A 23,714-nucleotide genomic window follows, 5' to 3' on the forward strand; every position below is an offset into this window, starting at 1 on the left:
TATAAAAGTGCATGGGAAAACTACCCTCAGGCTAACCTGATCTATGACCTCAGTGACTTTATAGGGTCAGCTGCTAGCTGGAGTCTTAATGAATACAATATGATGTTCCTTTTGCAAGCTGTGCTCTTTATTAGTGTTAGAAAGGAGGTTATATGAGGTTCGGCTACTTTGCGACATGTCTCTGTCGTAGAAGCGTATGATGTCAGTCTCACATGATCACTTGGCTGCTTTTAAAGGTTGTGATGTGCTAACTTCACTATTGCCGAGTTGTTCTTCTACAGAAAAAAGAAATCCTGCCTCACTCCAAGAGGCTTCAATCCCTTCCTGTATTATTCTTGTTTCTTAACCAGTTTTGTTAACCGAGGTTTTATTAACTCGATTAACTGACAGCAGATGTTTTTGTTAATCAAATGTCCCCCAAAGGCCAATTCTGAGTCAGAACAAACCGTGTACAAGCATTCGGTACAAGCATTCGATTGTAGAAAAAGTAGTCCTTTTAGCTGTTGTCTTTACTCAGAGTGATTTTAAATTGGTTTTATGATTCATTTCCACCTACGCAGACGCTGACAGAACAAAACCATTTCCCACCTGTTCTTATCTCGCAGCCGGCTGATCTCTGAAGTTTGCAGTAACAGTTCCTTTTCCAGCTTGTTGGTGGACAGAGAATTCTCCAGAAGCTTTATCTCTATCTGAGATGTGTGGTTTAGGACCTGATGAGACACAAAAACAGAGAATAAACTCACAAAAGTCTGTTTTCAGATGACAGGTTCACTGGCAGCTCCTTACCTTTGCTTCGACCACATGGAGCTTGCGTGTCTGCTCTGCTGTGTGCGTGAGCAGGTTCGTGCCGATTTCCAGCATCGTGGCCGTTTGGTTGTGAACGACATGCGACTGCATGTTGGCAACGTCACGCCTGTTGTTCTTCTGAAGGAAGTTCTCCAACTGCACTCAACGAAAGGGAAACACAAGGTGTCAGAGTCTGTTATATGAGAGGAAGATGAGAAGTAAAACAAGAGACACAAAGAAATCCATCCAGTGCACATCCAGTCATCACAGCGGAGTCATCCACCCAGAATCAAACAGACTGACTTCAAACTAAACGATTTTAATGACAACAGAGATCCCTTCAAGAATGAGGTGTGTTATAGTACAGCTGACCCTAGAGCAGTGGTGTCCAAACCCAGGCCTCGAGAGCCGGTGTCCTGCAGGCTTTAGATGTGTCCTTGATCCATCACAGCTCATTTAAATGGCTAAATGACCTCCTCAACATGTCAAGTTCTCCAGAGGCCTGGGAATGAACTAATCATTTGATTCAGGTGTGTAGGGTGAGATCTAAAACCTGCAGGACACCGGCCCTCGAGGCCTGGAGTTGGCCAAGCCTGCCCTGGAGTAACTTGTAGCATCTAAAATGAGTCTCTCAGAACCAAGACGACACTGAGCATCAAGATGAAAAGCCTCTGCTCTCTAAAAAGATCACTGGTGCCTTTCTGCAGTTTGCTGAAGTCATGTGAACAAGGCTGAACAATGTTTTGTGTTTAAATTAGATTAAAAGTTTCTGATTTGGAATGAGAAGTGTTTGGAGGAAAAACACAGCATTCCAACATAAAACTGCATCCCACCAATAAAACACGGAGCTGTTAGTTGGATGCATTAAAACAAGCTTCTTGGCCAGAAACATGAGATCAGTGAGCCCAAACTCGGGAGCATAAGATAACTCTTTATTGCACAGTCATACTTCGTACAATAGTACAGTGAAATTAGAATATTGTGGATCATACAGCAAGAGAACAACATGTCCTCTATCCTGCACGCTCTATAAACCCCTACCCTCCAACCACAAACCCTTCCAGTATTTCAAGTTTGTAGTGGTAATCAGCATGCTAACAGCTTTAAGAAAAACAGCACACAGTATTCAAGCCAGTGACTCAGGACTGAGGCTGAAACCCTGTAGGATGAGCCAACCCAATGAGGAACCAATGTTCAACCCACAGGATCCAGAGCAGCTGAAATATTGCAAATTTCTGCATAAATATGAACGCAGCACCATCAGATTTTAGTCCTAGACGTCCTAGAAAAGGACAAAAGCAACTAATGAAAGGAAATTAAAATATTGGACTTTTTGTTTATTTAAGAAAAGGATCCGATATTATTATTATCTGTGAGGGTAACAGTTTAAGAGCCTTTGTTTTTATTACTTGGCGTGATCCACTTTTAGTCCTTTATAATGCCCAGAAAACATTCACGATGTTGGCGAGTGTCCTCCCATAAACGCTTCACTTTTGTCTTTTCACAACATTTCTGCTGGATTAAAGACTTTAACAGCCTGAACTGGACTAACTTGGACTTAGTCGTGGACGACTTGTTCATTTTTGCTGTTGATTTGCTCTTTGGGGACACTGATGGAGAAACTGCCATTTTTGGTGTTATCCCAGTATACTATTCAGTATTTGCTGAGTGTCTGTCTCAGCTGCAATCACTGGGATTCATCATCTGGAACCCACGAGTGTTCGTACAGGTGCAGGGCAATGCATGGGTAAAAAGACACAGAGCCAATAAAACAGAAAAGACGAGTATGTGATGAAAAGCTAATGAGTAAGTTTGACGTCACAGCTAAAATAAAATGACTTGTGCTGAGTCTTTCCACAGTTCAGCAGTGAGTTGTTTTATTCTGGAAAGCCACCCACTCAGTGTATCAAGTTCACCAAATCAAACATGTTAATAAAACATGTCAGGGGGTCTGGTATATAAAGACGCAGGACTCTCCATCTCTGGGAATATCAACCCGTGCCAGCTCGCACTGCCATGCTGTAATCTTCAACCCCGACAAATAAATAATCTATCCATCCAGCCATCCATTCGTGCCTCAGTCTCCACGTCCTCAGGATGTCAGTGCCACTGAGAAGAAGGAGTTGATAAATATACCGCTGGACCAACAAACAGATTGGTCCCAGTGGGACGGCCAGTAACCAGCGGAGCAAAGTTCAGGCCAGAGTGCCCAGAGCACATTTGGCTCTGGTGTAGATCACTTTTCTTGCAGGGGTCTCGTTGCAAAACCTAATTTGTTATTCCCAATAGTGACATTTTTCAAAGGTTTAACTAGTGTTTAAAGTTAGTTGTGGTTTGGCATCATTGTTTCTTTTGTGTTTCATTATCACATTTTTGCACAGATATTTTTAAAAAACGTGTTTGGAGAGAAAACAGATTTACTTTGCCTAAACTGAAAATCAGCTTGATGCTTCATCTTGAAAAGCACATGAATGTCTGTATTTCCCTAAAAAATCAAGAAATGAATCGCAGGGATAATCTCATGTGCTCAAGTCAATACATCAGCATACATGAGCATCGTGTGCAGGTGATTGGGTCGAGCACATGGACAAAATCTATGAACATGGGTTTAAGCAATGCCAGGATTTCAAGAAATGATTAAAAAAACATGAACCCTGATCAAAATTAGACTTTAGATCAAACTAAATTAACTAGTTTTTGATATAATGATAAACAAATGCCAACAAAAGACAAGTTGGAGACACCAGTTCCATTGGCTAAAGTACTATTAATCTTAAAAAGAGACCAGTATCACCAGGCAGAGCATGGATAGGACTGTAGTGTAAGTGATTACATTTCCTTAAAGACTTTCCTGAAATCAGTTTAATGTAATTTATTTAAGTATTTGTGCTATTTTCTTCATCTGTTCCACAGTATTTCATAAATATTGGGGGCGATCGTGGCTCAAAGAGCCCCGGCTCAGACAGTCTCGGTCGTTGTGTCCTTGGGCAAGACACTTTACCTACCGCCTACTGGTGTTGGCCAGAGGGGCTGATGGCGCGATATGGCAGCTTCGCTTCTGTCAGTCTGCCCCAGGGCAGCTGTGGCTACAACTGTAGCTGCCTCCACCAGTGTGTGAATGTGAGAGTGAATGAATAGTGGAAATGTAAAGCGCTTTGAGGGCCCCGAAAAGTGCTATATAAATGCAATCCATTATTATTATTATTGCACTCCATGCTGTTTATCTTAAAGCTTTAGTTACCTATTATCAGACCTTTCGTATCAACATTTTAATATTTGCATCACCCCTTTTCATTAAAACATGTGTATGCATATATGACAAATCTTATGATTTCCTATGGATCCCTCCCCACCTTTGATAACCCGGACTATGCCCCTGATTATGTGTCAATAATAAATTTTCTTTCATTTTAAATACTCTCCATAATGGAAAATTGTTCCTTCCTGATGCTGCCAACGAGTTCATGTGTAAAAAGTGCTTCAGACTCTGGCTTTAACTCACTTGTTATGACTGCTAAACACTGACAGGTGATTCATTTTTGATAAGTACCGCCTGATTTTCAGCAATGTTTTCATGCTTTTATTCCCATCAGCTGCCGATGTTATCCTGGTTGATTGACCTTATCATGTTCATCATTCTTCACGCATGCTGACGCCACTATTACTCATTTTCACTAACCAATTAAAGTGATTCCAGTGCTATTATGTTTAGTCTGCTTCAATTCGGATTCAGATTGAACAAGCATCGCTCTGTTCAATCAGAAAATGATTTTACAAGTGGGGAGATGCCTATCGGAGCGGTCACAAATTCGAATGGCCTTTCTTAGGGACTTTAGTGTGAGAGAGTAAATCGAGCTAACCTGGACTAAAGAGAGAGGGGAAAAATCTGATGCTTTGTCTCAGCGAGAACTTAATCAAATAATCAGCAAAGGAGAAAATAGCTGGAACGAGCCGGTTCATTTCTCCCTCCTGCTCTGCTTCCTGAGATGTCGTGCAGATAAAAGTTTGATGAAAGCCAAAACCTCCACCTGGCTGCTGCGCAGTCCAACCAGCAGAGCCAGAGAGGCCGAAACAGACACAGTATGGACAGAAATATGCGGCTTATGTGTGAGAGCGCGACTAAATACTCTTGAGATTTAAAATTAGTTCTTGGTTTTGTTCAGTCCCCAGAGACAGAGCATGCTGACTTCCTGTGTGAGGATACAACCACACGCAAAATAGTACTTCCTTTTAAGACTCACAAAACCTGGCATATATTTATAAAAAGAGTCACACACACAAACACAATTAGCTCTGCGCTCACAATTGCACACTACACAAGCAGAGCCTGACCAGCGAGCCCTGGGATTACGCACACAACCCCACGTATGGAGGGCTGGTTTCTGAGACGCTAACTCAAACCACATGTTGGCTTTGCTGTGATCTGGCCCTCTGGGTGACTTCACAGGGGACAGAGGGGAGAAGAGTGGGTGGGGGGGGGGCGCTGGGGTGGGGTCGCCAAACAGCCTCGATTACACTGAAGCACAGGCAAGTAGCACCGATAGCGATCTGGGGTAACAAGTGCACCGTGCGTCGCTGGAGTGTGTCGGGGTCTGAGTTGGCAGCTGAGGATGCGAAGGTGCGCTGAGGGACTGAAACATGGCTGCCGCCGCCCCTCTGCTCAAACAGCTAAAATCAGCTCTGTGTTTATCTTTAGTGCCGAGTAAGGAAGCAGTGTGACGTTTGAGTGCAGTGAAATGTGAAGTTTGGAGGTCAGCTCGGCATCAAAAACGAGGGTTTAAGTCCTGTTTCTCAACAGTTCCTTTCCCCATGACCACAATCGTTTTAAGCTTGAGTGATTCACCTAATAACCCCGAAAAAACTTCTGTTAAGCAAATATTTGACATTGAATGATTGCTTGAATGTCCAGTCAAGGTGTTTAGTTGACATCGCCCGCTGGTTTCTGTTTATAAGGAGGAAGATTTTCTTTGCAAAGCAGAATTTTTGTTTGAGGTCACGGATGGAAAGCTGTGCTGACCAGCCTGAAAGCTAAATAAGACTGCAGGTGCCAGTGGGTAGCAAAATGACGATATTACCAAGTGTAAATGTGGAAATATTACCAGCATGTGAGCACAGAAATTCACGAGTACAGGAAAAGATTAAAAGTTTTCTATAGAAGTGACTGTAAACCCTGTGCAAACATAGACACACACACACAAAAAGCAACAGAAGACATTTAGATATTTAACTTTAGTGTTTGTTTGTCATCCACGACTGCAGCGTAGATGGCTCTTCTAATTCAGACCTTCCCAGCTATTAGCCTACATAATGATATATTTTGACTTGGACAAACATGCTGAGTTCGATCCAGCTGAACAGGAGATAAGAAAGGCACACTTGCAGATCGTGTTATATTATTGCAGCGTGCCTGTAAGTATTAGAGCGGCCAGATGTTTTGGCTGAAAATCAGAACTTTATAAACCGGCAGAACGAGCCAACAGCCTCAGGCTTCATTTCTGAGCACTGCTGCACTGTAGGCAAATATATCTGCCTGCGTGGTACCCGACCTTTGCTCTCTCCTCTTTTTGTGCACTCGCCAACTTTTGTTCTTTCCCCTCTGTGCTCTCTGTGCATGCCTCATGCATGAACTTGACTCCAGGGTCTCACGTGCAGAGGATCATAATCCGGATACTTCATCACTTTTTGTTTAGATAACTGCATAACATTTATAAATTTAAATAAACTCTCTTTATTTGTGAAGATCTGTGCAGTGATGAGCTGCTGAGTGAAGTTTTTTCAGTGGTTGTGCCTGAGGTGTGACACCTGCTAATGCTGGTCTTTCTGATACAGACAGGAATCCCTAAAGGTAGTCTGGACAGAATTTCATTTCCTTATGAAGCTCCACAGTGTCGTGACACAACGCAAATAAGCACAAAAAATCAGATTAGGCTTAGTGGGGGCAAAGCAAAGAATTTAAAAATATAGTTACATGACAAAGTTAAAAACCGTAATTGCTGTTAAGAGGAAACCAAGTTTTTCCTGCACGTGCGGCAAAAGTTGACAGTTTAACAGCAATATTCAACCTGAGATTAAAAACACAATTTATGGACCATATTTGCTTTACCTCCAAGCCTTCAGCATGAAAGCCATCAACGCAAAGAGACATTTGGTCAAGATAGCTCTATTCAATGTGTTTCGTTGCCTTTCCAGAACCTCGCACCATCAAACAACTGAATACTATAAAATCTGATAAATATTCTTATTTAGTCACTAAAAGTAAAACAGAACAGCCAGTCAGGATCTTCTGCAGACCTCTGAGGTAGCTGCAATATAAACTATTCAAATACTTCTACTTTGCACTACGACATTGTAGTTTTATTTTTACACAAATGCACATGTGAAAATGATGTGACAGTAATAATAACATACTTTCCAATTTAAGAGGTCACTGTCAGTCCATACTGTGCCTGAGAACATCCGACCCATAAAGACGAACACTTCCAACACGAGCTTCCCAAACAAAGAGCCCGATGCTTCCTTAACAACAGCTGCTTCCCACAAGCTCAACGGAAAATTGCTGCTGTTCAATAATTAATAAATATATAATGTGTATGAGAGGACAGCGAGGAGCACATGAGAGGACACACGCATGTCACTGCTTCCCAAAACAGCCACATTTAAACCAAAAAAACCTTAAAACATCTCATCAAACTCTGCAAGAGGGTTTGTGTGTAAAAGTAAAATCATGTCTTTGTTTATGAGGCGTTGGCTGGCTCTGTGCCGCACCGTCACTTCAGTTTGAGTCTGGAGTCTGTGCTCGGATTCCCGTGTCTGCGTGGGATTCGTCCGGGTTCTCTGTTCTGCCTCCCACAGTCCAAAGACACGCGTGTTAGGTTATCTGGAGATTTTACATTGTAAATTGAGTGTAATTGGTCTGTGCTGGTCTTCCTGATGTACTGGTGACCATGATGACCCCACCTCTCACTCTAACAGCCCCATTCCCAGCTTTTAGGATAAATCAAGTATTCCTTGTTGTCATTAGCTTAGACACCAGCCTCCCCTCATAACCCTGAAGTGGATAAGAAAACTGATGAATAGTTGGAAATTATTCCAGGAAATAATAAAATAATGCATTCTTTTATTTACTTTATATTTATTCAGTTTGGCATCTTTTAATTTTTTCACATGCACCTCTTTTCCTTTTCTTTCTTGTAGCTCAGTCTGAGGTTGCAGTTGTCATGTTTTATTATTCTCTCGCTGTATTTCTCATTTACACCACCCATGTGTCAGTCAGCTCATGTACCCAGACTGGAAACTGCTTTCAGTCAGCTCCTATTACTTTTAAATGTGCGATATAAATAACAGACTTGACTTTACTGTACGTGGACCCCTGGTGATTATTGCTGTCACCCCCTAAAGGCACATTTTGAGTCGTGTTCTTGTAAAAGCGGAGCTGTGAAAGCTACCACACGATGAAACCTTCAGACTCCATACTTGCCTCATTAATGTGTTTTCCATTGAATTCATATGCCCCGTGTGTCCCACTAACCACACGCACTTTAAGGCATTCCCGTCTTCCTGTCAGTTGCTAATCATCTGTAAGTGCTGTCGTGTTTTTTCACCTGTCCGAAGCTGTAAAAACCACAGTGTGCTGTTTTCATTCCCCACGCCTCATATGTTCCATCTTTAGCACATCTCCTGACAGGTGCTTTCAAAAACACCAGAGCAGCAAGAAGATGCTTTGCACATGGTCCTCTAAGGGAATATACAATAACACCCTCACGATTACAGGAGTGGTAGGTTATAAAGTGTTACTTTTACAATTGGACTTAATAATTTGAAGAGCCCCTTAACATGAAGTTGTAACTTCACCACGTCCCTGATACAAATTTAAAAATACATCTGACCCCTGATTTGAATCTTGCAGTTCATCCAGACTTCACAGACCAGTTCATTGCTCCACTTTCATCCCTGCACCTACACTTCCTGATAACAGCTCCTGACCTTTATACGCCAATACTTCACTTCAGGTCTCCACATTCACATTCTACACTGACACGAAAGCAAAATAAAAAAACATAAAAATGTTTTAAAATGTCTGCAAACCTCCACATACTTCATTTAGGACATCTTCTTCATCCCTAAGAGCCTTTTTGGTATTTGTTGTTGGTCCCTGGGAGATAACGGTCCTCTTTTTGAGACTGAAAAGGTCTGTGTTAGGAAGACGGAGGAATGAGGGTGGTTCACAGGTTTTTCAACCAGGCTGCCTTAGTCCTGTTTGCAACAATAACTTTGTATGCTGCAAAACAAACCACCACCAAAGAACAGCTGAGGATAAAAAGACAACGAGCAAGAACACGCCTCTGATGTGTCACATCTGAGGAACAAATGAGTCTGAGTTTGGAATCATGTAGTTCACCAGCTGAACTCATTTTTAGGTTCAACAGTGTTTTTAGTAGACAAAGGTGAAGGAATTAGACATGAATTGAGCTCCAGTTTGGGAAAAAGCCTCGGATGGGCCTGACACAGCCCCATGTACTAATGAGAAGTGAAGAAGTGAAATGATTGAAAAAGGGGAGGAAGGGTGGGGCATGAAAACAAGAAGCTTGTAGAACTGGGGGAACTGGTGTATGTGAATGTTATGTGTTTGGGGTGCTTATCGTTGTTACTGGGTGCATTCAGGTCTTTATTACTGTATTTCTGACACGTATTGTGCTCACTGGCATTCCAGCTAGAATAATTTAGTTAATGATGATTCCCATGAGTGACGCTCATGCAGGCGCTGGATGGGACAGCTTGGGGGTCCTGTGTGTTTTAGTGCAGAGACAGCCTGCAGAGTGCAGCCACGATGAACCAAAGTGCTTGTGTTTGTGTATTTGCAGAGCAAATGAACAAGTAAAGAGAAATGATTCCAATCTCATGCACGCCTGGAAGTGTCGTTTCGTCCAAGTGTGCGACATATAAATAAGAACCGGAGGTTTTGAGGCGTGGTCCCGCTCCTGAAATTCAGATACTTTATTGCAAAAAAATGAAATGATCTCTAAAGCACGTCTGAGCACTCCGAGATTTCTGGCCACGTACATATCCAAGGTGGGACTCCTCATGTGCTTCAGCTTTATCTCTAGTTAAAGTCAAGATTTGTTGTGTAATCAGGTGGGATGCAAATGATGCTGTCATTTTCAAGTCAGTACTTCTGTTTGCAGACACACCTGGAAACACCAAACTATTCTGTTAATGTCTTTATAGCATCTGTATGAGTGATATCCTCGAGCATCTAAAGTGAACTTTTATCACAGGTAAAAATGAGAGATTAAGTCTAAAGGGACCTGAATACCCTGCTAATCATACTTCATAGTCCAGGCCCAGGTGACTACAGGAGGGGAAAAGGTGGATTTACAGCTAAGTTACTAAGAATGAGAGCGTATATTCATTCCTCTCATCCATCAGGGTCACTGTGGTTTCTTTTAAATCTGGCGTGGACCTCACAGTTGCTTTGGTACCAGGCAAAGAGTGCAATGGAAAAATCTCCAGGGGATGACAATTCACTTGAGCCCTTTTTAACAAACTGTTATGTGTTTGTGTTGACTGTCTGCAAAATTTGTCAGGCCTTCAAAAATCTCATGGAGGGAATGTATGCAAGCCACAAGTGTCTAAATGTGTTTGATGTGATTGTCAGCAGTTTTTAAATCACTCAAACTTTGTCCAACAATGTCTTTAAGCGACTCTTCTGTTGCACTGACATCTTTGTTAGAGCAGACATTTATGGATGTGCTCAACACACAGTTCATGTTCCAGCGCTCAGTTTGTAGAGAAGAAAACTGAATGAAAAACAGATGCATTTTTAACTTTCATTTTCTCTACTCAAGCCTGAGTGTCTTTTAATCCTTTTTATGGGAAGTCTAAAATTATGAAAGAGGTAGGAGTGGGAAAGTGGTGATGTGGGGCCAGATTAGTTATTTTGAATCTTGTTCCCACAGGACACCAACAGAAAGACTGCACCAGGCATGGGACAAACACAAACAGCACAGATCCTGGTGCAGTGATGCCCAGTAATGGCTTTAGGCTACAGTTGGAACCATTTTCTATGCGAGGATTATTTATGCAAATGTTTTTCTTCAATGTCAAACACCCCAAAAAAGACCACTGTCATCTCATGGACCAATTTCTTACACACATATATGTTTCACCAGAAACAAGTTTACAACTTTCCCCCTTCATGTTCAGCTCTTTGAGCATCTCTGACCTGCTTTCAGCTCGGCTGTGCTTCACCACGGACCTCAAAGTTGCCCAAAAACACATTCTGTGTCACACTGACTCAACATGTTCATGTTGTGAATCATCACAGGTTTAGAGCTCATGTAATTTGCTGGAAGGAACAAACCGGGGATGTGAGAGACTCTCACCACAGGCTTTTACTGCTGCATCCAATCCTGACTGCTCTACTCTACAGGAGTTCGTCCCCATGACTTTGACTTCTACAACTTCTTATACAATTCAAGATAAAGGGTCACCATTTTGGCACGAGTTAGAGGATCCTACATGCACCAAAGATAAGCAAGAGCAAGGTGCTCTGAACAGGAGTGTTCTTAAACTAGCAGCACAGATGTCCAAGCAGATGATGAGCACCATCGTGCAGTCATGCAACAAAACAAGAATAAAGGTGTGTTCAAACCCAAGTTTTCAAAACTGCATGCAAAACTGTAAACCGTCAAATACACATCCATCCGAGCTGAAGACGTTTGCACGATGTGGTAGCGTCTCAGCCGAGACTCTGAACTGTGGGTTCTTCTGAGATCAACGTTTACAAAAACATCCTGTAGTCAGCAGGCTGGTGGACAGCAGGGCTGCATGGCACATAAAGGTATGTGATTCATACAAAAATGATATTTGTCAGAAGCCAGAAATGATGCCATTCACTGTGACTACAACGTTCCCGTCTGTGCTAAATTTCATGGCAGTGTTTTAGTCTGAACGGGCAGATGTCTCAATAGCCACACTGTCACGGCTGGCGGAGTGAGCCGTGTGGTGTGGAGGAAAGGGAGGACCCAAAATGCAGCAGTGACTGATGATACGAGTGATGTTTATTTACAAAGTGACAATGGCAGAAACAGGCAGTGAGGCATGACAAAACAACTGAAGAAACCTAAACTGGGAGAACTAAATGACAAACCTGAGACCATACAAAAGGGGTGCGGGGCAGAGAGACGCAGAGACAGGAACACCATAGAACGCAGACGAGCCGACAATGAACACAGACCGACACCCACTAAATATACACACACACACAAGGTAATCAGGTAATCACACACAGGAGGGAAGAACAGCTGAACCTAATACACATGAGGACCGGAGGACACAAGCTGAACACAATGACAACAGACACAGACCTTCAAAATAGAATAGGAAATCCAGAACATGAGCCTTCAAAGTAAAGCAGGAACACACAGACTGATTTACAACACAACACGGGGACATGAACAGAGCACCAAGGACAGACACAGGTAGGGCTGAATACACACACCAAACTACAGGTTCAACCCTAAACCAATACAAAATCAGAATAAACACAAAGCACAAAAATGAACTTCAAGGAAACACAAAACGCTGGGTCAAAACGACCCAGGACCATGACACACACTTTAAATACAGCAAAAAATTCCAGCATTAGTAACTTTTCTTAGAAACAGACCACCGGTTACTTGGAATTTTTGTCATTGGAGATCAAATCGCAGCCAGGATAACTCACTGATGACTCCAGCTGCAAAACAAACACCCACATGACAGGAATAGATAAGAAAAGATAAGATAATAAAAAAGAAAACAAAAGAAAAGCTTCCTGTTTGACACGCAGTGCATCACAGCTCTCTGTGTCTGTGTAATGAAACCCTCCACTGTGTCACTAACCTAAATATTAGAGTTTAATGACCTTTTAACTGTCTGCTGTGTGTTACATCCACAGCACTGAAAATATGTCTGAATGCTTGCGTGTGCAAAGTGAACGAGCGAGTGGGTGCATGTAAGTAAATCCATCTACAACATATACACACATGACCGTGCGTCTCAGTTAGCCTACCGGGTCACCGCTACACCCCCGCAAACGAGCTACGACAAATATCTCAATCATCTCAACACAATCTGGACCAGATGGGCTAAGTCAACACAGTGATGTGTGTGCGCATGTGTGAGTGTGAAGTTGTGCAGATGTTAGTTTTTAAAGTGCGAGGGGACAGTAGAGCCTCAGCAAGCATGGCTGTGGACTCTGTAGAGGCTTCATGAAGCACAAGAATCTGCCAGGCCCGTCAGAGGGCAAAGACACAGCAGGGGGAGAAACAACGGGTTGGGAAAGAGGATTTTGCTGCTCCGCTTCGAGGCCAGAACCTGTCCTGCTGCGTGACTGTCTGGTTCATATATAAAGACAGCCCACAGGGGTTAATGCTCTGATGTAAAATAGAGGGTTTCAAAAGCAGCAGAAGAATGCAAACATAGAATATAGTTATAGTTGAGCCCAGGCTGTGATGGCTGCAGGTAAGGTGTAGGAAAATAAATGAGCGACAGCAGCTGTTATTTCCGCACTCACCGTGCTGAACATTAGCTAAACTGCACGGACAAGATGGACATCTGAGGCGCTGAAAGGCACGTCTGTAACATTACCTGCATGTCCTAATCTATTTACTATCACAACAAATAAAGTCAGTGTTTAATATTAATGACCAGTGTTGTCACCGTCAGCCTGTATGAACAGATGGTGCTGGATGGGCGCCACTCGATGACGGACTTATTGCTGGATGATAGACGGCGTGGCTGATGTTAGTTTGGTAGAGCAAGAAGAAAAGTGATTGCGGTTGTGGATGTTGCAATCCTCGGTGGAGACGGCAAACAATGGTGGAAAGAGTCAGAGAGCTGATCTGTGGTCGCAGAGGTTTTGTCCTCTCAGGACAAGGGTGTCAAACATGTGGCCCAGGAGCCCCAGCAGGCCCATTGAAGGGTCCAGTTTGGGCCTCTTTAATGGCTGTAAGTCTGAAGTCAGTAACTATTGCAGGGTTTCTATTGAAGTACGCTGATATTCTTGTGTATGTCTGTCCTATAGTGTAGTGATTTACATAATGTCTTGGCAGGCAAATTGTTCGTCATTCGGTTTCAGGCAGAGACACAAACCCTTCCTGTTTGCATCGGGTTAGGCATCCAGTCTTAAAACTCTGAAAATTCAAATATGCCTTGTGACAAGTGAGCAGCCGAACGTCGCTCTGTTCTCGTCAGTAAAACACCACAGTGGAAATATCTGGCAAGTTTAAAGTATTTTTACAGTTGAAACGTAGAAAAACACCAATAATTTTCAGGTTTTCAAAAGTGCTGGCAGCGTTAATCTCGTTAAAGTGACGTTAGCACCACAACCGCAGTAATGCGGCAAATCCCCATTAGCAAGTTAACGCGGATCGCCCCGTGCGTGGGGCTGGACGGCGCTAATGCGTTAACGAGCTAACCGCGCTAATGCATTGACGCCGTGAAGCCCCACCCACGGGGCGATCTGCATCACGTTCACCTGATTTGTAGGGTTTTCTAAAAAAATCTTGGCCATGGCTGAAGGGCAAAATTGACTCTTCAGAGATCAGATTGTGCTGCATGTAGCTGGAGTTTTATCTTTATTAACTCAAGGAACAGTACAAGAAATACTACAAAAATCTTTAGTTTTTCAACCAGTGACACAAAATCAGGAGAATCTCAGATAAACCTAAAATTAAAATCACAAATAAAACAGAAATAAATTCACAAAACATAGTGTGGTGTTTCTATCCCCTTTTCTATCTATATGATCAGCTCCAAAACAGTAAATATTTTGTAGACAGCAAGTAAACTTTTGGTTCATAAATCACATCTTCATGTGAATAATCAGCGCACACACATTTGAACATGATCTCTTTCTGGACAGAACAATGAACGGAGCTTTTCAACACATCCTTACAGCACATCCTTATCCAACCACAGGCTGAGAGAAGAGTACACCAGTTAAGAATTAAGTTAAGTTAACCTAACCACATGCATGTGCTTGGACTGTGCCTCAGAGTGAACCCACACAGACACTGGGAGAACATGCAGACTCCACACAGAAACATGGATTTGAGTCCTGTGAGGCAACAGTGCTAACCACTGCACCACAGCTTTATTCGTACTGCACCGACTGACAACCACTAACCTTTAGACAAGTTGTTTAATGACCCGATGATAGCGGTGTGCTGCACTTATGACAGTGGGGAGGAAGAACTCCCTTTAACAGGGAGAAACTTCCAGCAGAGCCAAGATGGTCGACACGAGAGAGAAAACAAAAGCTAATGGACTCCAGTATATAAATGCATGCACATAGTAAGATAGAGAAGAAATATGATCTGTCTTTGTGGCCTCTGATTGCAAATCTGTGGGCATGAATTACAAAACCAAAAGCACAGTTTATAAACCAAGAGTCATAAATGCCTCTCTTTTTCTCAGCTGACCCTAGAGGGGCTTCATAGCTCTGGCTCCGGTTAGGAAATGACCGAGGAAATCTGCTGAAGGTTGCGTTAGGGCTCATAAAGGGATCTGGGGGATTTTGGGGATGCAATCAGGAACCAATCCCATGAATGCTTTAAATTAATTACATTTTACTGGATTCTGAAATTGCTGCAAAATTCTGGAGCAGCTGAAGTTTGCATTTGTTGTTTGGCCACAACAGCACGTTACAGTCTACCTGGGACTGTGAACACATGCTGAATAAAAGTTTACAAGTGTGAAATCAAAGTGTGGTTTGCAGAAATGGGAAATGCAGAGAACCTGAGGATGTGGGGCTGAGTTGTTGGCGATAACAGCTGCTGACTTACGAGTTTATAAATGACAGGACTGAATTGCAAATAAGGGCTCAGAATTTGGCCTTCGGGGGTCTGCTGTGCTAATCATGTAACTGAGACGTTGTGGGTTTGAATCTGATCCAAGACTTTTGTCTTTCATGCCCTCTCCCTCACGCTCTCCTATCCTTCCTGTTTGTCCTCGCAGTCTGACTATGAAAGAAGAAAGCAAAATGTACTCCCACACGTCCTAAAAACTTTCATACGTCTGATTACGATCGGGGCTTTGGTTTTGACTACCTGCTGTCCCCTAAGAACCGTGGAAGGAGAGCAGATAAAAATTTGTGTTCACTCATTTGTAGGGCAATAAAAAAGGAATGTTTCAGCCTGTGAGTGGTTGTGATGCTTGGAAACAGGCCAGCTGTGTACTTGATCATCTGTCTTTGGAGGGACCATTTGAGATCTGGGGAGTGTGAACATTTTCAGAGGATTCTGGCTGATCCTCCAAGAACTATATAAGAATGCAGACGTAGTTTTATTGCTCAGGTTTGTGTAGTGTAACAAATGTTTATGGTTACGCATGCTAATCCAGTGGATGCGGCCAATGTTTCTAACTGATGGAGCAGCGTTGCCTCATGCGTTTCAGAAACAAAGTAAATAGGAAAGGAATAAGAGAAGAAGACTCCCATTCTGTTCCATCACCCTCCTACTCCATGACTGACCTCTGTGAGTGTAACGCAGTGCAGAGTCACACTTGTGGATAAGCTTTAGGACACTTTCTGCTTTCTCTGTTGGGAACAGGAGCTTTCAGTCATCGTTTGTGAATTTCTGCTGCTCTCAGATGGATTCGGATCATGTTCTGGTCAAATTTCACCGAAGCTTTAGCAACGTTTAATCATCCTGTTTTTCTTTATTATTAGCATTTATAACAATGAAATAAAAGAACAAATGTGACACACGTCTCTAACCCTTTAATACGAACTGCAAAATACACAAGAGCCAAATTCTTTCTCCTATTTTTCGGTGCAAAACAAGTCACATATGAAACACCTACAAAAACACTAAGCAACACAACGGCTACACTAAACCAAACTGCCTGACATTTGCATGCATTATAGAGAATATGGGTGATATAATTTGTTTCACAAAGCTCCCTTTCCCTCCTCACAAAGCGACAGTGGGAGTGAGCCAAGTTTTTAATGATTTTAGTGAGAAAGAAAATCTGTGGATTTATGCAAAGACAAACAGAGAGAGCGACGTATGAAATGAAACAAACAAGGAACAAGTTCGAAACACCAAAAAAGGATTTTAACAGCCCATCTATAATTTAGTTAACACTGCAGTGAGCAGACGATGGCGATTTCCATCAGCAGTGATTCTTATTTGGTGATGGCTCTCTGTTCTGGGACCTCCCTGCCTTACATGGGAAGCCTGAGGCAAGGAAAGCAGCAGCAGGACCCCCTCTCAGTGCGAGGTATTTGTCGTACTTTAGTGATTTACACCAAAAAAGGTCTACCTGATGTGCTTGATGTGCGCGAGGTCTTCTTTATTGTGCGATGAATTGCATTTCAGTGACGAATCCTTTTGTGTACTTTGGGATGGTTCGACACACACAGCATACGTTCATCCTGAGGTGCAGTTTATCAGCTTTTTAGCTGATTTACAGTATTCATCAGGGAGAGTTAATGACCCCGTTATACAGAGGGACAGAGATCTCCACCATTAAAAATCATGTTTTCAGTAAGTTAGTATAAGCAGCTGGGGATGCAGTATGTTAACAATGGTCCTCACAAAGACAGAAATACAAGTGTGTGTGTGCGTGCGTGTGTGTGTGTGTATATGTGTGTGTGCGTGCGTGTGTGTGTGTGTGTGTGTGTGTATACGTGTGTGTGTGTGCGTGCGTGTGTGTGTGTGTGTGTGTGTGTGCAGTTAGTGTGCTTCTGGTTGCTCAGTGAAAATCAGAGAAAGAGAGAGCCGGAGTGAGAGGGAACAAGAAGAGATTTTCCAAGAAGCCCTGCGTGGTTGTGGTCAGCTTGGCGCTCAGCCACGAGTCACTGGGAATCTCTCCCTCTCTTACTCCCCCTCTTTCTACTTCTTCTTTCAGCCCCGTTCAGTCACACTCCCCATCTTTATGCTCTTTCACACATCTACCACCCTGATTCTCTCCATCATTCTGCCCCAAACTTCACAGTAATCGTGCCTGTTTTAATCCTTTTCTTCCTCCTTCTTCATCTCTTCTGTTCGTCTGTCCTCCCTTTGCCCTCGGCTCGCCGACTTCCACGGCAACGCTCACTATGGCAGCTCTCAGCTGTACGGTGACTAATGACTTTTTAAACTGGGATTTGAAAACAAAAGGAACCACCACTCACTCCCAATCTCTTAGTGGGACACACACACAATACTTTATCCCCGTCCAGCTGATAAAAGCCCGTCTGCTGCACTAACAAATTTGGTGGCCTTTTGAACAGACCATAAATCTCACTTACAGTCTTTCTCTCGCTCGCTTTCCTCCTCTTGCCTATTTGTCACATAAAGCACCGGGTCTCAAGTTCTGGCTCTGCGCCACAAAAACGTCTCCTAGAGACGCTGAACAGGGATGTTTAAAGTCAGCAGCTCAAAACTGGAGCTGAGGCAGACACCTGAGCCTGTTTGTTTTGCCCTGTGATGCGCTTCATGTGCTGGAACAGCACTTTGTGGAGATCAAATGCCCGTCACAACCTAATCGCTGGGGCTCTTTGTTCGCATATTGCTTTGCTCATGCTGACTACACAGTCTTGTTTTACCCACAATGCCATTGTCTCCTAAAACACGACTTTCCATGCAGACGATGTTAGCTTTTGAGAAAAGATGCCTTTTTCAAACCTCCTCGGTGAGGTGCGTCAGGTAAGTTCAGCGTTTCAGAATCATGTCGTGTGATATAACACAACCTAAATATATACCTGATCTTGTCCAAGAAGTTTGGGTTTCTTGGCCTAACTGAACAGCGTACCTGCAACAGTCCCACTTTACCTTTTCCTTGATTTGAGGACATTTCCTTCTACCTGCCAATTTCAAATTCTACTGTAGGAAACTCGCAAAAGCTGTTCTCAAACCTTCGTCTGAATAAATGTTATAAATGCATTTGTAGGTTTTATATACTGGTCTGACTTTGCTCATGTGGCATATTGTAAACGAAATGCAGTGGATATCCAGAAACTCATCTCTGCATACTGTAGGTAGGAAGACCAGCTACATGCTTTATCTCTTAGTTATTGTTGTAATTTTGTCGTTTAACTTCTGTTTATAATAACCACGATCATCACCATGATCGTCCAGCCAGGCTGGAAAACAGCCCTCCCACCTCTGTTCACCTCCAGTCTGATCCCACGTCTCACATGGGGCTCAAGCTTCAGCCTTCTCACGTTTAACCTACGCCAAAGACTTTTTTTTGTTGTCAGAAGATACACTTCCCTTGTAAGATAATTGAAAATGCAGTCTAGTTTTATGGAACGTTTTATGGTGCAAAGTTACAGGTAAAACATCAAGACTGAATGATTTGCTCTCACTGACTTATGGTAATACAGACCTGTGTGATTTCAGTCATGCGATGCAGGTCATGGTCTCATAACTTCAGAACAACAAACATGTTATTGCAGTGATTTCTCCTGGTGATGTTTAAACTAAAAACATTGTTTTTAGCTCAGTGAAATGAAATGAAATACTTTTTTTTAACACATTGTCATTTTATGCCTTTGATTTTTAAATAATTGAACAAAGCTTCTTGACTAACACTGGAATTTGTATTTAGTTGATTTTCTCTTTAGAAGATGTGAGTACGTCTGCTCAGACCCCACAGAGCTCACTGATGGTTTTGTCATATGTCGGCGTCCTGCTGGGTCAAATTTCCTTCACACAAAGTGGAAAAACAAAAAATAAAACCATCAACTGAAATCAGAATCATGAAACTCTCAGGGATCAATAAAAGAGGAACGCTATTTCAGCTTCACGTGAGAGAAGTTTTCACTCTGTTTTTACAACTTTTTTTTCCTAAATTGAACAAATCTTTTTGACAGCTGCACGTATAATCATGTGAGGTCGGAAGTTTCTAGAGGCAGACCGCAACCCACACAGCCACTCATGTGTGTTCAATATTTCTTCTGTATAAGCTGCTATCTGAGTGTGGCTGATGCTTATAAAGCACTCAAACTCTCTAACAGCAGCAGATTTATGCACAGTTTGGGAGCCTGAAGTGTGCTCTTAAATGCAACACTGGACATATGTTGATCCACTCTGGATGTTAAACAAGACTCGTGTATTTACAATCCACAGCATGAGGAAGGTTTCTCTGCAGGACGCATGAGGTGAGGCTGTGATAAATCAGATTCTGGGGCAGAAAGCATCTTGTGAAAGGAAGAGGAAATGATCCACAGGAGGAAATGTTGCCTCATATCCAGAAGTTCAGAAGTATTGTGTATTACTGTCACAGCCAAAAGGTCGAGGAATTTATATACGAAGAAAACACGGACGCATGTCTGTGCACTGCATTAACCGAACATGAATTTAAAGTGTGAGATAACAGCCCATGCTACAGAAGATAAGAGGCTGTAGAGTCAGTACACGTACGAATGTAACCCCCAAAAGCTCAATGCTAATAAATTGTACTGCACATAACAGCATTTTAAGACAGGAAAAAGCGGGACAGATTATTATTTAGGTAGCAATACATGAAAAAATGCAACCTCAAATGACCACAGCCCTTTATGACTATGAGGGGGCAGTTCTCTTAGTAATCTACAGCTACAGAGGAGGTCATGTGACCAGTTTGGTTTGTCCATTTGTTGGCTGGATTTGCTTAAAAAATTCCACTAGCAGTGGGGCCCGGCTCGGCTTTGAGATGATTTATTTTTTGGAATTAATCCAAACCAGAATTATTCTTTAACATTTGTAATTTAAAACAAAAATGGTTCCGTTGCACTATGTTTTCACAAATATCAACTCTAACAAATTGGTACGAGAAACGATGAAAAACATCATATCGATAATTGAAGAATAATTCAAGAAAAAGTCATTTGATCCGTTTTATGTCCTTGTGCATGGCGTGGAGTGAATTTTAAGGCTGAAGGTGAAGGTTTGCAGTCTCAGACTGTTTACTTCTGCTACCATGTTTGTACACAGAAAGGGCAGTACTTGCACGTCCCCTCGTTTCTATTGAAATAGCAAAACTTAGCAGCCTAAAAAAAAAAAAACTAAAAAAGAAAACTAAGAATTTCACACAGAGCTCATAGAAAAACACCAAAGATGCATTTTATAATATAACAGGTATCCAATAATTCCCTTGATACCATTTCATATGGAGAAGCTTTGCTGACATACAAAACGAGGATCATTCATCACCACGAGCTGCGTCCCGTTTCCTTTCACCACTCTACAAGTAAAGACTGTTTCTGCAAGGTTCCTGTGTTGATATTGGACTTCAAATCTGTTCAGAGAATAGTTCAAATTAATGCTACTCTTACGGACTACAGATTGGGAATAATGTGCGACCGATTTGATATAAACACAGTATGACTTAAAGTATAATTTTATTAGAAGTAAAATTCATTTTCTTATACTAAACGGCTGTGATTTCAAAAATGGTTCAGAAAGAAAAAGTCCTCAGTTAGCTTCCGCTGGCCTATCAGAGCTGAGTTGAAAAAGGATCTCAGTGTATTATAACACTGCAGGAAGTACTGGTGCATCCCTGTGTTCACTGTGCTGACGTCTCATATGCTTGTTTATGCCTAGATATCTTGTTTATTCTTTTTATTCCTAAGATGTTGGTGGTCGTTTGGTCCATGGAAAAGCAACTGTGTTTACTTTATGAAAGGATGACAATCTCAAGTCCTCACCTGCTCGCAGGATCTCGATAACATCAGACAACAAACACACAGTTCATTAAAACTGCAGGAAGGAAATTAAGGTGGAGGAAATACACCTGTACTGCTGACCTGCAGGAACTGAGACGCTGCAGCCTTAGTCCACTAAACGTAACCATCTCAGTTACAAACATCGCTGTGTCCACAGGAAAAATTAACTGAATGTTTGGTTATGTATCCCAAACACCACGAAGCAGCACTGCAGCCAGAAAAAATGAAGCAATTGGTTCTCATCAACCTTATTTTATGTAAAAAGAGAGAAAGTAAACTTCATCATGTTAGAGAGGAGCCATTCTGCTGTTTTCAAGCCTCATACTTTTATAACCAGAGTCTTGTGCCTGAGACTGCCTCACAGCAAGAAGGTCCTTTCCACCGTCAGGCATGTCCCCTGTGCTTTTTCTCTCTGGACACTCTGGCTTCCTCCCACAGGTTAATTGGTGATGTGAGGGCTCTGTGTGTTAGCCCTGTGACAGACTGGCGACCTGTCCAGGGTGTACCCTGCCTTTCACTCTAAGACAGCTGGCATAGGCTCCAGCCATCCTGCAACCTGGACAAGCAGAATGGGTGGATGGAAAATTTTTACGCTCCATGGAGTCATACACTTGCAAAAGTAAGAACAATTTCATCAGTCAGATGGGTATCTGTCTCAACAGGATAAGAATAACAAGAGGTTTAAGCACTTGCCAGCTCTCTTGGAAATTGGCACATATACTGAAGCCCATTTTTAATAAATAAAGAGAATAGTTTCATTTTAGTGATCACCAGGACAGAAAAACTGCTTGTCTGGAATGACAAACCAAGTCTGTGTTAAAACAAACAAAACAAAATTCATTCAGTAGTTCATGGCTTCATAAACCTGTTAATTTTCCACAAGGGAACTTGGTCATCATGATGCTAATATGAAGTCATGAGACCTACACCTGTACTGTGACATCGATTAGAAAGACCTAACACAAACAAGTGAAAATGTTATGAACCTTGACTGTGAGCATGCAACCGAGCAGCAACCGTGATGCTTTGTTCATTCAGGACTCGTTAGCGCTACATCTCACAATGTCTCTGTTTCTACCTGCTCAATGTTAAATACTGAAGCCTGGGATCGAACCATCAACCACCAACCTTCTGATGGTACTCTCATAGTACCCACAGGAACCCATTTTGTAAAACCTGACCTACTGTCACATAAAACAGATAATATTTATAATTCAATTTGATCTTTTTAGACTCTGTCCTCTTTGACTTTAGCATCCGTCTCATAATCCGTGATGGTTTGACATCATGAAAACCTGCATTTGCTATGATTGGACGAACTAATCCTTTAATCCTGCAGTGAGGCTTCCTGACGCTTTGCTGTGGGCTGAATGTCCACTTGATGTCCAGACGCTACCTCCCCAGAGAGCCTCACAAATTGAAACACAGACACAGAACCTCTCTGCAGTATTTGTTTTCCCTCTAGACAAACGCTTTCATTCCAGAAAGTGCCATAAGCAAATCAACAAACGGAGTATCCTGCAGTACGCACAGAGATTCAACACACAAAACGTTCTACCCAGACGTGCTGTAAACACTTCCTCCCAGTTGTTTGTTCATGTGGAGCAACTCTGAGTAAAACAATTTCCCCCCCAGAACACACTTCATATTCTCCATCCTTAGCTTGTAATTACACAGAGGTGCAGGGTTAAGGCCACAGCTGATTGCGCCAGAAGATTCCAGTCGATTAATTATGTGTTATCATAAAGTCAGGACTGAGCCTCAAGTAGATTTGATGTTTTCTTTGCAATTCAGATGGTGCTGGCTTCCCCCAAACTGGGCCTGAGTGCTTTGACCCGGCTGCTCAGAGGGAAAGAGCAGCGGCGGGCCAAAGGCTGAGATTCCTCTCTCAGGCTCACATAAACAAACAGTGACTGGCCAACAGCACAGCAAAAGAGCCAAAGTACTGATAATACAGAAGTAATGCCACCTCAGTCATGTTGTTGCTCATCAAAAACACTTATTAAAAGTCAGTTACCAGCCTTTTCAGTAATATACACGCATATATGTTAATGTACAGGCTGCTGTACTGGATAGGCAGGCCTTCTGTTAGTGTGGCTTATGTAAAGGGAATCACGTTCACATCAATTGCATCAGACCACCTTAACTAAAAAAATGACTCAACGCAAGCTTAAAATATGTGGCCGTTTAGTCCCAAAAGCCCCAACAAGAATCATCGTGACTGTGCAGTTGTGTATGAGAGAGAGTGAGG

General features: G+C 42.4%; 1 protein-coding gene across 2 annotated transcripts in view; it reads right to left on the minus strand.

The window, feature by feature from the left end:
* Window positions 1-23,714, minus strand: part of angpt4 (angiopoietin 4) — a 70,513-nt gene that overhangs the window by 13,494 nt on the left and 33,305 nt on the right. For both annotated transcript variants that reach the window (XM_026166677.1, XM_026166676.1), the window contains exons 2-3: window positions 787-942; window positions 589-710 (exon numbers count right to left, since the gene is read on the minus strand). In XM_026166677.1, the coding sequence (XP_026022462.1) occupies window positions 589-710; window positions 787-942 (278 nt within the window). The remainder of the gene's footprint in view (window positions 1-588; window positions 711-786; window positions 943-23,714) is intronic.

Source organism: Astatotilapia calliptera, chromosome 5 (assembly GCF_900246225.1).
Source record: "Astatotilapia calliptera chromosome 5, fAstCal1.2, whole genome shotgun sequence".
Classification (NCBI taxonomy): Eukaryota; Metazoa; Chordata; class Actinopteri; order Cichliformes; family Cichlidae; genus Astatotilapia; species Astatotilapia calliptera.